This window comes from Ruditapes philippinarum, unplaced genomic scaffold (assembly GCF_026571515.1).
Source record: "Ruditapes philippinarum isolate M1 unplaced genomic scaffold, ASM2657151v2 ctg4169_1_1_1_1, whole genome shotgun sequence".
NCBI classification, from domain to species: domain Eukaryota; kingdom Metazoa; phylum Mollusca; class Bivalvia; order Venerida; family Veneridae; genus Ruditapes; species Ruditapes philippinarum.
The window spans coordinates 38,379-57,196 of NW_026855082.1; the positions used below are offsets into that span (position 1 = coordinate 38,379).

At 30.1% G+C, this 18,818-nt stretch overlaps 2 protein-coding genes across 8 annotated transcripts; both read right to left on the reverse strand.

Annotated features, from left to right (window-relative positions):
• Window positions 1-1,345: 1,345 nt before the first annotated feature.
• LOC132742045 (baculoviral IAP repeat-containing protein 7-like) lies at window positions 1,346-3,568 on the reverse strand. The gene is made up of 5 exons (XM_060730330.1): window positions 3,564-3,568; window positions 3,236-3,383; window positions 2,825-3,002; window positions 1,827-1,931; window positions 1,346-1,536 (listed from the first exon to the last, which is right to left on the reverse strand). Exons 1-5 carry the CDS (start codon window positions 3,566-3,568, stop codon window positions 1,346-1,348), a joined length of 627 nt encoding a protein of 208 aa, XP_060586313.1.
• On the reverse strand, window positions 1,827-8,529 carry LOC132742044 (baculoviral IAP repeat-containing protein 7-A-like). Of its 7 annotated transcripts, none has more exons than XM_060730322.1 (10): window positions 8,370-8,516; window positions 7,527-7,594; window positions 6,780-7,117; window positions 6,126-6,277; window positions 5,664-5,697; window positions 4,316-4,444; window positions 3,572-3,710; window positions 3,236-3,411; window positions 2,825-3,002; window positions 1,827-1,931 (listed from the first exon to the last, which is right to left on the reverse strand). In XM_060730322.1, exons 2-7 carry the CDS (start codon window positions 7,574-7,576, stop codon window positions 3,613-3,615), a joined length of 801 nt encoding a protein of 266 aa, XP_060586305.1. In that variant the 5' UTR covers window positions 7,577-7,594; window positions 8,370-8,516; the 3' UTR covers window positions 1,827-1,931; window positions 2,825-3,002; window positions 3,236-3,411; window positions 3,572-3,612. The 7 variants fall into 7 exon arrangements, with proteins under 7 accessions (XP_060586305.1, XP_060586309.1, XP_060586307.1 ...); XM_060730326.1 differs by lacking the exon at window positions 7,527-7,594 and adding an exon at window positions 7,272-7,393 and having other exon boundaries at window positions 8,370-8,514; XM_060730324.1 differs by lacking the exon at window positions 7,527-7,594 and having other exon boundaries at window positions 8,370-8,529.
• Window positions 8,530-18,818: the final 10,289 nt, after the last annotated feature.

The window sequence follows — 18,818 nt, forward strand, 5'->3', positions numbered from 1 at the left end:
AAAAGTATACGTATTTATACACCTTCACAATAAACAAAACAAGAAAAAAACAAACACACACACAAAACACCTCTGTGTGATTAACTGTGATTATAATTTAAAACATGAATATTTTACAAAGTGCTCAATGATTAAATTTCTTTAATTTGTTTTAATTTGTAAATAATCCTTCTTTATTAGATTGTATGTATAATTGCATATACTTTTCCTACTTAAACTGATTCTAATGTGTCTTCGCTTATGCGTTTATTTTTTATTTATTTATTTATGTTTTTTTTTTTATTTATTTATTATTTTTTTATTATTATTAATTTGTATAAATTCATTTAGCCTATTCCTTTAGTTCATTTAGTTTTTATCATTTATTGTTGTGTTCCTTTCAAATGATTTCATATAATGTTTATATGATGTTTGTACAGTCTCTTATAACTCCACTGTGGAGTGGCAATATACTTTTTATTATGACTGTATATATATATATATATATATATATATATATATATATATATATATATATATATATATATATATATATATATATATATATATATATATATATATATATATATATATATATATATATTGTTTGTAACTTTTATGAATGTATATTGATGAGACTTTAATAAATAAATAAATAAATAAATAAATAAAAACATTATATAAGTTTTAAAACATATATCTAAATTCACACACAAACAATATATGATACATGCTATAGGGGAATGAATTTTACAATTTGATACGTGTATGGTTGTTTAGTGCATTTAAAAACATGGGCATTGTTTGATTAAATATTCAATCTGGTAGATTATCTATAATTAATCAAAAGTTAACTTTCGATAGATTTGGTACTCAAGCTTTAGTCACTTTAAAATTTGACAAGCTATTTACAAATTCTTGTGAATTCGTCTCTAAACTATTTGTTAAGTGTTGTTTCGACTGGAAAATGTATTAAATCAAATATCTATTCAAATTTTGTATTACTGGTTATTATACTGCCGACAAGGCGGATTAATATCTTCAATATAATAACAAATCGTTCACATTGTATAAGAACATGATTGTGTTTTCTTTCAATATTCAATAAATGGCTTTCAGTCTTTTGCATTTATTGATATCTTAGAAATACATTACTTTAATATACAGCAATCATATATTGCAGCCGAAGATAGTTTACATTTCATGATATGCCAACAAGCTGTTAGTGAAATTTCTAGACTGTTTAATGCACTTCAAATCTAAATTACAGTGGGAATTATTGTAACACAGTATTTGTCTTACACTAGAACTTGTTCTGACACAGTACTTGTATTACCCTAGAAATTGTTCTGACACAGTGTTTGTCTTACACTAAGTATGTCCTTATCTTCTGTCGAATATGTCTGTCACACACAGGACACTGAGTGAATAGTGTAGCGCATTCCATGCATACTCTGTGATGAGTGCACGGGAGGAATAAACAGTTAACATCGTTTTTACCACATGTCATGCAGGTGACAAAACCTTTAAGACGTTGGTTTTCTTCAAGAGGAGTTTCTGAAATATTCAACATTTGAAGAGTTCAATAAACGTGGTGTTCAATATTTGGAGTGTTCAACATTTAAAGAATTCAATACTCGAAGTGTAAAAAATGACAATATACATAAAATATTGTAACTTAAAGTGTTTCTATTATAAATAATTATGCTACATTTTTCAATTGATATATTTAGTCTTATAATAAAAGTACTGATAAATGATGACATACGAACAGAAAGTATTATGATTGTATCCATAAAGTAATGTAAAAAGGAGAAAAAATCCGTTCTTGGTTAACTAATTCATACCTTGATGACGATTCTCCAATTGGCGAGCTATCTCCTTACTTTGTTTTCTTTCTTTAACAACCTCTACCATGTCAATTAACTCTTCAATAGTCGGTGTAATAGTTCCTGGGATTTAAAACGAATTAATTTTGATGAAAAGGATACATAAAGATTGAATGATATACAAAGCGTAACAAATAGCAGTTAGAACGATTTCAACGATTTTTTTAAGAATAATTGACACGTCAAATACAATTTATACATATAAATGTTATGAAGGAATCGCATGTAAGCTTATATTCCGTAATAATCATACTCATTTATAATTTACAATATTCTCATGTTTATGATTGCCTAACACTTGACATAAATTATTATAAGGGGCTAATAACTCTACTCTTTTGATGTACCTGAATATACATGTATATAATAGACATACATGTATATTAATTTGAAAGTTTTAATTCGTCAAGAACAATTCATATACCTGCATCAATCGTCTACAGTATTCTTACCTTCCAACATCATGTTATTTTGTATATAGCGTCTCCAATTAAGCTATTACATTGTAAATTGTGAGTATTTTGATTTAGTTTAGGGAATAAAATTATAACCTTTCTTCTCTTGAAGCTTGTTAAACTAGTGCCTTAATGTCATGCATACTTCTGTTAAGTTTGAATGTCATCTCTTCGCAATAAGAGTATTGGTGTTTAAGATTTATTACAAGTAACGAATGTGTGTGGACAAAGTTATATTATAAAGTATATTCCTGACTATTTAATATAATTATATAATTAAATATTACTTGTGTTTGCATTCTTTAAATTCAAGAGGTACACAAAAAAAAACATTTTCGTACTACAAAGTAAAATTAAATGATTTAAATGTTATAAAACTTTATCTATATTGTTTAAAGCATTCACAAACATATGCTATCTTAACACATTATTCTGTGATCCCCATGCATATAATTCAATGTGCAAAACCTTATCACTATATAATTAATCTAACAAACTTACCCATATTCCTTAAATCATCTACAGCTTCATTTACGTCAGCAATGTCATATCCCATTTCTAGACACGTGGTTTTGTGTTCCTCTAGCGCAGCTCTTAATACAGGATCTCTAAGTGTCATCTGATTCATTGCTCCTTGCAGGTCATCACTACCAAGACTTTCTTCGTTATATGTTGGTTCCTAAAATGTAAACATCTTAACACATTAACCTAGAGGCGCTAAAGTGGCATTATAACCACAGAAAGAAAGCACCAAAAGTTATTCATATCTAAAATTTATGGTTATAAATGATACATTTTTTTCGAATCACTATAAAGAAATAAAGCTTATGATCTTTGAGAAACAATAAACCTGATGTAGAAAATGATTAACCCTCTAAAGCACTTTAAATAGTAACAAAACCATACACGGACCTCCTGATTATACGCTGAAGAAGCTAGGACTAGAGCTATAAAGTCCTCGCCTTTTATTTCTCTTGCATATGGGCATGTTGGGAACCAACGACAATGCTCAGTCCACGGGACGTCCTCAGCATCCCATCGCTTCAACCCTCCATCACAACTAAAACATCGTACAAGATCTTCAACACCTGTTGATGTCAACAAATAGAGAATGAAAAGAGATATTTGTGATGTTTATTCAAATTGTAATTTACGTACATATAAAATAGTTAGCTACAAAAAATAAAAGCATAGAAAATAGAAATTTAAGAACAAATTAAGTACTACAATTTAGATATACAACATTACCCAGATGTTATAACTGGCTTGTTCGACGTATCCCTGTTCTCTTAAATACTGAATCCTTGATGCAACGAGGATAGAACTTCTCGAAAACACTTATCGAAAACAGTGATCACACTTTCGTACAGTTGTTCCGATTCTGATCCTGAAGTGTCGGTCAAAATGATAAGATAAGGCTTAAATAATATATATGTATACACATACTTATATCTATTAAACAAGTTTCTGTTAATGCCACATACATATTATCATTTAACGTAATACCATGTAATTACAAGCAATTCAAGAACATGATTACTTATAACACACGGCATGCCTTTCGTTAATATGATAAAGAAAAAATATGTTAAAGAGATTCCTCCACTGCAATTTGTTGACATGACGGGAGTGGAATAAATTTTCGAAACCAATAACTTGTGTGAAACTTTTCAAAACTCTCTCTCTCAATCTTTGAAGATAACAATTATTTTGTGAAAATGACGCAGTAATGAAAAGCGTTGAAACGCTTTTCATGCAAATCGGGCTAAGAATTGCACTAAATATATCGGTGTTTAATTCCTTTTTGAATAAATTTCTTTATTTCCAGATTTTTGTCAATTTAACTGCTTCACATAATCTATTATAATATTAAAATCATATTGTATGTATTTATGCTTTTTGACCTCAGTGGAGCTTCTTGAAGGAAGTGAAAGTTATCATTATCACCAAAGCGAACAAGGACACAAATTGAAGAGAGGGAAAATATTTTACCAATATGATATAGCCCAGCATCTGCTAAATCTTCCGGTTTTTGAGACAAATGAGTCGGCCAGTCAGTAAATGAAGAGAGACGGGATTCATAAGACTGATACTCGGGATGTCGACACCGAGTAGCGGAATCTACAAGGATATAATGCATAAAAAGTCAAAATTTGACCAAAAAAAAAAAAAAAAACAACAACAAAAAACAAAAAAAACCAAAACAAAAAACATGTAGTGTATACAACATTTTTTCGATTTAACCTGACTAAATGATTTATTTAGAAAAAAGACGTGATATTTTCCTTAAGTATCAGTATCACTTATTGTTTCATAGGTTTGAATTCATGTATAAAACATCCTAATGTTCCTGTTTCAAACGACATGTGTTAAACCCGACTTTTGATTAACATAAATTGTGTTAACATTTTAATTCGAAGAAACAATATTATTACAATCGTTTCTAAATTTTTATATACTAATATGTATATCGTTTATTTGATTCTATTCTATTGCAAAAACTCGTTGTAATGATGCATACACTAAAAAAGCAACAACAAATTTATATGAAAGTGAGTGGCCGTTGCCGAGTGTTAAGGTTGTTGACTTCAAGCCATTGCTCCTCATTGCTGTTAGTTCGAATATCGTCAGAGACTTTTGGTTCTTCTTTCATGTGAGGAAGTTATCCAGCAAGTTTACTCAGGTGTCCGCTCGTGCCTGAATAAATGCACAAAGAAGATATAAGGTCTTCCTCCATCAGTAAAAATGGGAAATCTTCTGTGTTGGTGCGACGTCAATTGTAACTAACAAGTACGAAAGAGTAGCAAACGTTCTAAATAGTTAAACTATTTCACAAAACAAGGTAAAGTTTTATAAGCTGTTGAAGGGCAACTGGATTGTAGCGAATAACATAAAACGTGCAAAAATTGAAAGCTGAAAGCGTAAATGGTCTGTGCTTCGTTAGCAAACAACGGGGTAGAAAATGTAATGGTAAAAATAGCAGTCAAAGTTAGCATAACATGTTTTTAGGCGTCATACTATTAGAAATATTATCACACTTTATGGTAATAAAACGTTCAAAACAAGTTTTTGAAACACTAGTTTTAAATGTCCATTTTGAATAAAATTAGTAAGACAAAGATGACCTCATGGGACGTCCGTGGCTGAGTGGTTAAGGTAGCTTACTCCAAATCACTTGCCCCTCACCGCAGTGGGTTTAAATCCCGTGAGGAACGTTATATATTTGTTAATGTTCCAGCTAGCTTATGGAAGGTCTGTTATTCTGAGGCCTTCCTCTAACGGTACACATGGTTTAACAATGTAGGCATGACTTCAAGCAAAGAAATAAATGAACACTTACTATCTTTAAGTCTGTCTTGATCCTGACAACTAGCCTTTAATAAAAAAATAATAACATATAAGTAACAGATGTAATTGACAATGGTTAGTATTCAATAGGACTAAATTACAAGCCCTTTGTTAGAACAAAAACAATCATTGTCTGAATGAACATTTAATAAACTATAATAGAACCATGAGTTAATAATTGATTTTGTGCTGATATAATGATAACATATTTTGTAAATCAAGTCTTACAATAAGGCACCACACACGTGTTCCCCTGTTCTGTTTGAGATAAAAGACAAATATCTGAACTTTAAATACTTGATTTAGAATATCGAAACAAATATTCACGTCAGCTATGATTAACATCAGTTTATTTTAAGTTTCCTGTATAAGAATATATCTTTATAGTAGGCTAACTTTTTTCCTATGTGTATTGGTTGGTGAAATTATTTCTATTGATATGTTCACATTTTACCTTTATGGAAGCTAATCTGACCGTTCCAAGGTGATCAAATAGGTACAGACATTTTTCAGAATGTCGAACGTGTTCACGCAAAGGATCATCACTGTCTGTAAAGTCCTTTAGGCCTATGCCACAAAAGAAACATCGAACCAGATCACCTTCATCTGAAATGAATAATGAATAATGAAATTATTCCTGCATTTATCTTGCATATATTGTCATAAATTGAAGAATGATCTATTCTTAATAATAAGAACCTCTTCGTGTTCATATGTTATACAATAAAACATAATTAAGTGATTTATGTGATCTGATCGGTATTGAAAGCTTAATTAAGTAAAGATGGTCAAGACCAATTGTATTGAAATACTTTGTCAGTAATCTGATTATAGAATAAAGTTATTGCAAAAATATAAATATCACGTGAAAAATCACACATTGAGGATTGAGACATTCCTTAAAGTACCGTGTTTTTGGAGAGATACATTAACCTCATTGGGGTTTCAGCAATACTTATAACAGCAGTGGTATCTATATCAAAATCATATAGAAATATAAACACATGGTTTTTATTAGAAAAAAATATTTGTTATAATTTAGATGATTAGGAATGATATGTCAACTACTCCTTATCGTTTTATTAAAATAATCCTAGGGTTGCTTTACTTGTAAAGAAGAATCCTGCGTTGCAAAGACAAACTGGATCAGGGTTTGTACGTGTCCATCTAGCAAATGATCTAAGTCTTTCACCGTACACAGCATACAGCGGATGTCTGGCTTGGTGAGTTAGTCTTACGGTAGCTTCAGTTACTCCATAATGAGGAGACGGAAGCCTAGCTGGGTCTCTTTCAGGCGGGTTTAAAAATCCATCTCTGACAAAAGAAGTCTCAGAGTTCATGGAGTACTCATTTACATGAGCTGGAAACGAGGCTCCATTTGAAAAGGCAATTTCACTCCTGTCTTCACTTGCTTGCTCACAGGAAACCTGTTGCGGGTGCTCATTTCTTGGAAGAACAAAAGCCAATATATTTAGTCAATTCAAGTTATGTAAACATAGAGTCGTTTTAATACATATTCAATAAAAAGTATTGCATTTGTTTTGTTAGCCCCGTACTACAGATTCTGAATTAAGAAATTTCTGAAAAAGAAACATATCACCTCTGCCAAGTGTTCTTTTATTCAGCATAATTTGAGAACCGTCGTTCACACTTGTGTAAAAATGACTGGAATATGCCTAGCAGATGTCGCGTGCATTATCATCATTAGTCGACTCTTTCTTACTGCTTCCATTCAACACGAGACACGGATTTTGCAACATAAAATCATTTTTTAAACTGATATATTTATATTTATAAAGAGAAATGCTTTTGATATAAATTTAGCATTTATAATTTTAATTATAATTGTTTTTACAATTCCATTCCATTGCTTCTTTTGTAGGGTAAGTTGTATATTTTGTTCATAGGACTGGCTTGAAATATCTGAGAGAAAATATAAAAACTTTGAGTAACACATTTTGAATTATATCATTAAAGATCTCTGCAATACGCATTTAATTAATACAATTAAGAATAGTAACACACAGTGGAAATATTTTGAAGTGATAATACGATGAATAAATGTAATGCGTCGTGTTTTTGTATACAAGTAATATTAGCCAGTATCTATTATGTGTTTATGGTGCAATTACTTTATCAGAAAACTCAGCTATTGGACGTCATTTATATTTTATATATTAAGATTCGTTCATGTACGTAGGAGGGTTTTGTGATGAACAGACTCACTAATATATAAATAACCTTAACATTATACGTCACGCCATACATGTAATTAGTGCGTTTTAATAAGAGTGTTTAAAAATGGAGTGATATTTTAAAACGCGTCTTGTCAGCGATAATCTATTGATTCATTTCAGTCGAAATTGATGATACATTGTATGAAATAGAAACGCAGAAATGAATGGATATAGCGATTTCGACATGTATTACGAATATATGAAAATATATGAAAATAGGTTATCTTTTAATCATATAATCTATGAAAAAACGCTAAATTTAGATTTATAAACAAACACTTTATTTCGAATGAGTGAACCATTAAATTTGATTATTATATGTACTTAATGCAAACCATACATATAACCTATATCAAAACAAAAATAAGAATTAAACCATCGAGTCTCAATTATATAACGTATGACCTAAATATTTCAAGCGATTCAATTATTGTTTCACAATATAAATAGTTAGAACTGACCTTAATTTAAGTCAGTAGTACTTGTATCAATCTGTATCAAATTCTCTCCCTGCAATAATTGTACAATATAGTGTCGATCTTCCTCTTTCCACAAACTTAATGCAAATAACAACTATCGGTAACTATCCCCGATGCCCTGCTGTTTTATCTATTGCGCAGTGGAAAACCACTAGCGTAATGGTTTTCCACTACGCTAGTTTCTATATTTAGGTACGTAGCAATTGCCCTATTTTTAGAATCCGAATAACGCTGATCGGTTATATTTCTTGGCTTCTCTAAGTCTTTTTCTTTCTTATTCATATCTACCTAATTAATCAAAAGCATGCAGTATGTTATATACATCTTATATTCTGAATATAGATTGTATGGCGTGATGAGAATGAACAACTGAAATAGGATGCATGACCGGTCGATTGTAAATATATTTTTAGAAAATATATATTATACCTTTCTTAAAATAAATATTATAAATCATAACTTAGATATTTTTATGTAACGGAGGGTAGTGTTTAAAAATATAACTATGTTAAGTTTATTTTTAAATTATACAGTTATGGACATTAAAATATTAGAATAAAAAGGACAACAAATGCTGTTAGATACTGCACTGTTTAAAAGTTTTAACCATTACATTTGTGAAATGGATCTGTTGAACTAGCAGTACATGACATAGTGACTCGCATAATGCTAAAATAAAGTCATGTCGGTAGATGATTGGCAGCATATTTTATTACTGGAAAAGTGGAAATCACTCAGAAGGCATGAAAATAACAAAATTACATTAAAATTGCAGACTCGGTTTGATTGCATCTGTTCTTGAGCGCAACATCCCTTTCGCTCCCTAGTAACGGATTAAGCGGCATTCAATCTTCAACATAATATGCTGAAATAAATGATCTAGAAGGACCCGAAGAAAATATAACAACACCGAGGCGAAGTCCGTAAAAGCTAAAAACAGCTGAAACTTACCGCCAGATGATTTTTATTTTCCGAAATGAAAAAAAACAACATGTAGTTCAACGTGACTACTATTATAAAGTATATACTGGGTATGAATTATTTTCTCTGTTCACATTAAAATATATCTTTTTGGGTGTAAAGTTGCTTCGTTGAAAACAAAATTGATATAAATGACGTACTTTACATATTAAAGTCATATTACGTAATAACAGTGTAAAATATAATGCATATATCACATTATAGCTTGATTATTAAGTCAAGTATGCAAAAAATAAATGAATAATAATATGTTGTTTGAAAAATTCAAAACATATGTAACTTTCACTCTATTTAAGGGAGTAATAACTCATACTAGCGAGTGTCCTGTTGTATTATTAGAGTTCATGCCCTTGTCTAAAGCCGATGTATCTGAATCTATATAAAATTATTGTTTAAACGTGTGGCAAAACCAATCATAATGTTTTAGATATCCGTCGTAAACAGTTATACATTAATATGTTATATCATGAAATCTTTATACTTGATTTTTATATGCTTTAAATAATGTGATTCATAATATTATATCGAATGATGTAAATAATAAGTTATTTTAGTCACTCAGGCGCGAAACCAGGATTTTTAATAAGAGGGGGTCACAAATTTCTGACAAAAACAATGCATATTCCAAAGGTAGACTGACTGGCATTTCGCTAGTTTTCCGTTTCCACAAGGAGTCATGAGTCACAATTTTGCTAATTTTGTTATGTAATTGGTCAAAAAAGTAAAACCAAAATGAAAATATTGAAAATGTTGCAGACTCGGTTGAATTTAGCCTGTTTATAAACTGTAGTGCTAAATGCAAGCTACTGTCAACACCCCAAGCACCGCCTTAAGAAATATTAAACATTCAAACACGAAATGACCAGATTTTGAATTAGAAACACCCTCAGATGTGTTCATACGGCAGTTGTAATGCCAATTTCAGAGGTTAAGAAACGTCAAGGGTTTCTACTTACTATCCGTGGGATTCATGACCCAATATTACATCTTTCCCCTCTGGACACGTGCAAGAAAAACTTATTTTGAGTGGCTTTATACGTGCATTTGATATTTCACTGTAATCGAATTACTGAGTATATAAAATGAATAAATAAATATTTTTTATTTCTATGTAATAAATGCATTTCTGTGTTTTCATCTTGCCATTAACTTGGGATGTCATTTGGAGCCGACATTGTCATCCATCCAGACATCCGGATCAGACATCCAGTCGCATCTATACTGCGTTAGTATATCATGTAATAAAAATGACAAAGAATAACAAGAATGCTTCGCCATAAAATAATTGTTTTAAACAATAAACAGAACAGAACTATATGAGAATTAGTGTTTGTTTATGTTGTATATGTAATATGATACGCTTTTTACTATCTGTACAATAAATCAAATATTTTTGCATTAATTTACCAAAACTTAAAATGAATAGGCTTGTATTATTTGTAGTTCTGTTGAGTTGAATTAGTAATATATTTCTAAAGATTGGCTATTTGTACGGTGATAATTGATTATGAAAAATGTGTATTATACAATATAAAAATCACTAAAAATACCTAAATCATAAAATGACGCCCCCCCACTGCCTTTTAAGTACTGAGCGTTGAACGCTATTTATATGGAACATTCTGTTAGTCCAATGGAATATTGACTGAGTTTTCATTGTAAAAGTTTTGTTTTTTTAAATTTACGTGTTAACTGACCATTTACACATTGATTATCATAATGTCACTTTAGGACGCAAGTCGCATCTAAATGCTAGGTTGCTTTGTTATTCCAGTGGTGGATGAATTGTTAAAAAACACATTAAAATGAGAATGTTGTTCGTAAACTTTCACATAAGCGGATGGCGGACGGAAGCGTAAAACAACAGCCAAAACTATTATAATAACAGAAGCCGGAGCAAGAACGTTTGATTCTGGTTTCTTACGTACTTTGTACAATATTTTGAATGACAACTTACGAGTTCGAAAACATCGCTATAGGGAAGTCACCTAAATGGCGTGTAATAGCGATAAGTAATCCGTAACTCACCGGATAACGGTGTTAAGCTAGATTTTCGAAAAGATCAATTATTACATAAAAAGAATAAAATTTACGATGTGTTTAGTATATTTCGATAGTTGAAACTTATTATATTCTCAATCTTATATAATCTTTCCTACTTTAAAACAAATTCATGTAACTATAATATCATTCTTATTAAACAAAAATACGATTCATAAAAGTTTTGATTAAAGGAATCAGATTCTAAACCAACCTATATAACTAAAGTCAAATGACAAAAGAATTGTATAAGTACTGTATTTAATTAAAAGTATACGTATTTATACACCTTTACAAAAACACAAGAAAAAAGAAAAAAGAAAGAAAAAAAAACTAACAACAAAAATACTAACAATACAAAAAAAAACAAACAAAAAAACTGCTATAACCTGAAAAATAAACAAAGATGAGAAAAATATCACATATACAAAAGAATTTATGGCAAATAATAATAGCACAAATAGACGACTTCGATAGGCGATAAAAAATATTTCCTTCTATATAACTGTGATTATAATTTAAAACCACAATACATTTTCTTGCATATCAGACTGGCGTTTCCGTTAGTTTTACCCATGCCGGAAATTTCATCTGGCATGGGGGGTTCCAGATGAGTCGCGTGCTGTACAATGGCACGATAAAGATGACGTCATTTTACCGTTATGAATGATTTTGTAATTCATACGCTGTTGAATGAAAGTAGTTACGGTTGTAATGATATAAATTTTCATTGAAAATAAAGATAAAGAATTTAAAATATAATGGGATATGGTAGAATATGCAAGAAAAAATATCTGACTTATGTTTGCGGTTCGGATCGGAATATCCGTCCCTCGGTCACCCGCCCATGGGCGGTAACTCGGCAAGCCTCGTTACCGCCCAATGGGCGTGTCACCTCGGGACGGATATTCCGATCTGAACCGCAAAATATGACAGATATTATTATTATAAATAATTTACAAAGTGCTCAATGATTAAATTTCTTTAAGAAATGTATGATCACAATTTTAAAAAGATATAAATACAAACACCAACAATAGTTGATACACGCCATGGGGGGATTTTTTTACAAATGGATACGTGTATGATCGTTAAGTGTATTTATAGACATGAACATTTTTTGATTGAATATTGAATCTGGTATATTAAACCTTTATTAATCAATAGGTTACGTGTATAATTAGGTTCCGATAAATTTGACAATTAAGATGTATTTGAATAGCTTTTTACAAAATTCTTGTTCATTTGTTCCCAAACCCTTTGTTACGTGTTGTTTCGACAGGAAAATGTATTAAATTAAATATATATTCAAATGTTGTATTACTGGTTAACGCCTATTATACTGACGAAAAGGCGGATTAATTTCTTCAAAACATTAAATAATAACAAATCTTTCACATTGTAGAATAACAAGTGTTTCCTTTCAATTTTCAAATAGTTGCTTTTAGACTTTTGCATTTATTGATATCTTAGCAATACATACCTAACTATAAATCAATTAAATATTTGATGTTGTAGAGATACATACAGTATTATAGCTACAATATATTACTAGAGTATACCTGAGAGTCGAATGTTTATTTACAAATCTGCCTACACACGGACGCACACAGGCAAACACTCACTCACACACATAGAAGTAAAAACAGTACGAAAAATTGGCACACAGCAGCCGGTACTCGAAATACGGGTTTCTGGATTGCCGGCTCAATATGCTAACCACTACACCATAGCGGCCGTTGCAAATCAACCGTGCTAATTGTCTTTTTATTGTGAGACAATCATCTTTATAACCAGAGGGGCAATCTATTTATAGCCACATTTACCGCTGACGCTGCCTATATACATAATAATACATATATACGTTAGTTAGTATTGGTTTTAAAATCCCATGACATTAAACAATATGTACAACAACATTTCAATTAAAAGACGGAAACGGCACTTATGTAGTTAGTATTATAGATTTAATATCTACAAGTATATATACATTTTAGTAATTGAAATAATGTCTAAATGGCAAATTTCTACATTTACTTGTGAAGGAAGACCTCAGGAGCAAATCCTTGCATAAAAGACGCTTTTCACATAACAATTATGTCTCCCCTGGCCGCCAATATTGGAGTCATTCTAAATATATCATATGCTTAAAATAGGATAAAGAATCGCTCATAATCCAATCATTTCCACGAAAACTGATAAAAACCTTTTACATATGATCTTAAGATTTAAATAGATAAATTATATTTTAACCATTTTCATATTTTGTTCATGGAACATATTGGAACATTGAAATATGGACCATATTATTAAGTTCATTTACCAGACTCAATCAAAGATTAAAAATTTAATGTTTTTTTTTTTAAAGTAAAATATGTTTCTTATTACATGGTACACTTAACTTATTTACATATAAACATATATACAAAAACATGTGTACATAGAAAATACATATATTGACAGTATTGGAGGGATTTCTAAAGATAACTATTTTTACATTGTTTAAATATACAGTAAGTAAGTAAGTAAGTAAGTAAGTAAATTCTTTATTATAGTGACATGTGTTATACGTATATACATACACAAAAATACACAAAGATGAACACCCGGCCCATAGGACCTATAAGTCACCTTAACAAAAGATCATAATCTGAGCACGTGTTATAGTTTTTAACATGTTATTTACATAATAGTAAACTCATATCAATACATGTTATGCATTTACGGACAGTTCAATTTTACGATATGACACACAATTATCAATAATTAATTAATCATGTATTGATCTATTATACAATAAGTCTCTCCCTAACAGATATGCTTGTACAATAAATTTAATAACTTTATTTTGATGGTTGTTTACGAAGTAAACTAGTATACATATAGGATGAATAGTGTCTATATAACCGAAACTGTAAGGACTTGTTTCCCTTTAACATAGTAAGTCCTTAAGAACACTAAGTAATACTTTCACTGCGGAGATTAATTGAATTATTTGCAATGTATACATATATGAATATTGTGACATAATCATTTTATTACCCGAGCAGCAATCTATGTATTGCTACTTATACCGCTGACGCTGCCTATATACATAATAATACATGTATATACGTTGGTAAGTATTGGTTAAAGTCTCTTGACATTTAACAATATGTACAACAACATTTCAATTAGAAGACGGAAAAGGCAATTATGAAGTTACTATTATAGATTTAATATCTACAAGTATAATTATATACGTTTTAGTAATTAAAATAATGTCTAAATGGCGACTTTCTAGATAAACTAGTGGAGAAAGACCTCAGCTGCAACTCCTTGCATTAAAGACGCTTTGCATATCAGAATTATTGCATCCCCTAGCCGCCAATTTGGGGGTTATTCAAAATATACCAAATGCTTAAAAATAGATAAAAAAATCTCATAACCCTACCAGTTTTATGAAAACTGATAAAATCTTTTACATATAATGTTAAGATGTCGATAAATTATATTCTAGCCATTTTCATATTCTGTTCAAGGCAACATATTGGAACTTTGGAATATGGACAAAATCATTTCCCACTGCCTTCAGACTCAATCAAAGATTTTAAATTTTATGACCTTTTTATTAAGTTACGTAAAATATCATTACATATGTTTCTTATTACATGGTACATTTATCTTATTTACATATAAACATATATACATAAATCATATACACATAGATACATAGGAAATACATATTCATATATTGCCAATGGTGGAGGGATTTCTATCAATAACTATTTTTACATTGTTTAGATATACAAACATGATGAATTGTGTCTATATTTACGATATTGTTAGGACTTGTTTCCCTTTAATTTAATAAGTTTTACATTGACCCAGACAGAGCACTCAGTAATACTTCCCAACGGATATAGCAGTTAAATTATTTGTAATGAGTAGGTGTATATTACAATGATCACGAAAGTATTAACATCATGTAATGTATCGAAAATGGTATCACATTACAACTGCTATACTGCTGTATATTCAAGAATGATTACAAAAATAACAACAAGAAAAGCATTGATGATAAGCATCAAAGGCGATGCCAAAAACATTTTGATCAAGTTTTGCAATAAATACTTAACAAAAGATGTGTACTTTATAGCAGTGCCATTATATGTGACATGGAGGCTAGGCCCAGTTTAAAGAATAGACTATGTCTTGCCAAGATGCAAAGACAATTTATAGTCAATTAACCAACCACTAATAAGACTCATGCCATAAGAGAGAATTTCTTCAGATTTATTTTACCAGATACAAGGATACCTGAGTCATCAGAATATGATAAAAGCTTATTGCTTAGGGTTGCAGACAATGTTATTGACATACATAAGACATAAAAGAGGTTCTAAAATGAACCTTAGGGGGTCACCATAGGTACTCTGAGCAGTAATAGAATGAGAACCAGCCACATCCACCAGCTGCTGTCTATCAGAGATAAGACTTGAACCATGTAAGAATGCCATTACCTATGGCAGATGCTTGAAATATCATGATGGAGAAAGAGAAGAAGAAGAAGAACTTCTTCATGTGTAGTATAGTGTGATCAACTGTATCAAATGCCTTTTGTAGATCTAAAAGTATCATGCATACAATACTGCCTTTGTCCATTTCAAATTTAATACAATCTGTGAAATGAATCAAACATGTGTCAGTTGAAAAACTACTTCTAAACCCTGACTATAACTGCATGGTCATGACTCAATCCCATGACGGTCAGAAGACCAACTGAGCTTTCCGGCTGGGTACACATTTTCTCTTAAATAATGAACAGTTCTAAACCACAACATATTTCCCCACTTTATTGATTGCAGTCACAGGATAAGAAAACTTTCAGCTTGACCAGAACTCGAACCTGTGACACACAGAATAATGTACCGCGGCTGTAGCGATTGAGCAATCTGGCCGCTTACACATTTTCTCCCTTAAATAGTGACAGTTCTAAACCGTGACAGATACTTTTAGATTATTTTAATTAACAGGTAGATTAATTATTAATTAAACAAATAAGAAAAAAACTTACAATGTATATATTGTTTAATTATTTTTACTAAATCATGGGCTTAGACAGTTATTGGTTGTGCCATTATTTATAACAGGTAAATTTGAAAGTGAAAATAACTGTACTAATACATGTACAATATCTAATTTTTTGTACAGATAAAAAACTAACCTTTTTTCCTTGATAATTTTTTTTATGGAGGATGATTTTTATTTTGCAGCAGGGGGCACCCGGCGAAAACATAAACATACAACAAAAGAACAACTTTGTGGTAGATTGTTTTTCGTGTTTTCATCTGGCGCCCGGTTACTGTTTGTACTTTGTCGGTTTTCATGGTGGAATTGCACCATGGACCCTGGCGTCACTAGTAATGGACACTAATTTAACCACAATTCTGGATAGGTCATAAATGTAACCTGCCAAATCTTACAAGTTCAGAAGATAAACCACAACATCCAGGCTAGGTCACCCTTTACAACAATTCCTTAACTTTATTATAGATACTATATTAGCAAGCTAACACTTGGTATAAACCTTTAACCTGTATTATCATTTATAACTTTAAATGAAAGTCTCATCCCTTTAATATTAATGTCATAAATGTAAGTCTTTAAATACAGAAATATTTTAAGTCACATTATATCCATATACTCAGATATACATGTATGCCAATTACATAAATAATTCCCAGTTTCAATTAAAAATAAATATAACATCCTATTAACATTGGAACTTGGATGGAATTAATAAATTTGTAGAAAGAAAACTATAATGTATAGTATCAAAGTAAACAATATCTCAAATAGTCTATATCATATAATAAAAATTGAGTTATGTGAGTGTCTAGACATTAAATGCATACCTCTTACAGTAACAAACACTGTCCCTCTTTAAACCTTCCATTAGATTTTACTATATAACTAACTGCATATATATGTAGTGTTTTTAATTGATAACTTCAGGCTGTTATCCTTTCTCTGTTTCAATATATGGACATGAGCACCTATATGCAAAGCTTTAATTTTCTACCTTTCATTTTTATCAAAGGTTATTTTATTAACAATTTATATACAAACACATAGAAGGTAATAATTAGTTTCACATAATGATTAGAAGATTCCTGTAGCAGAATACCAGAACAGAACAGAACAGAAACTTTATTTCTTGGTTTAAGCATAAAAAGCTCATCACCATATTAAATATACAAATACAACATATAATACATAAATGACACATGACATGAATATATATAATTACAAAATAATGGTTTATGTGATGTGAGAATGTTTAATTTGAGATACCAAATTTCTTAAAAAGCATATGAATATATGTATATAATACACAAGAATTTGCCTATCTTTACCGAACATTATACAGAAAAGCAAACTGCGACAAATTAAGGGGGATAACTTAGGTAACTTTACATAACCAGTATTTTAACATTTACTTCCCCTTAATAATTCATGATCAATATTAATAGAATGAAAAATGAATACATTTACTGATTTTGTACGTTTTTTTATATATATAAAGAAAAGGAAAACCCACACAAAACAGACCAATACCCAAAACAACTAACGCTTGACTTAATTATAAGGATTAGTTTTGTCAAAACATTTTATCATGGTATTTATATTTGGTTATGTGTTGAAAAACAGATATAGTTAATTTGAGAAGATACAAATATTAATAAATAAATAAAAAATATATGTATATATGTACAATTTCATATTCACATATAACTTTACAAATCTACATGATGGATATACAATGCGCATTTAACAGTTACAATGATACTTTTCATTTTTTTAAACAACAGAAAAAAAAACAGAGAAAGAGAGTAAAGCTTACATATCAGTATATTATAACAAACTATCCCTCAATTTAAAAGCTTTATCACAGAATATAGCTAAATTTTTCAGTTCTTTCTTGCGACCAGTTTGCATTAATGAAATGAATTTAAACATACTTGTGTTGCAATAATAGTATCTTGGAATGTATTGCTTTCTTAACTCAGAATATATCGGACATTTAAGGATAAAGTGAAATTCATCTTCTATATCATTCATATAACATAAAGTGCACTTTCGTTCATTCCTTGGTACATTATTATGTCTTCCTAACTCGATATTAAGTTTGTGTGAGGAGAGTCTTATTTTTGCTAAAACATTTCTATATTTTACATTTTCAATATATTTTATATATAACGATTGTTCAAATGTGATCTTATATTCCCTATATACATCTAACAATGATGAAGATTGAATACCATCATTCCAACACAACTTATATAAATATCCCGTAATCTATTCCTAAAAATAGGTACAAATAGTTTTATATTAACAGAATCGGGATATAACCAGACTTCATTAAAT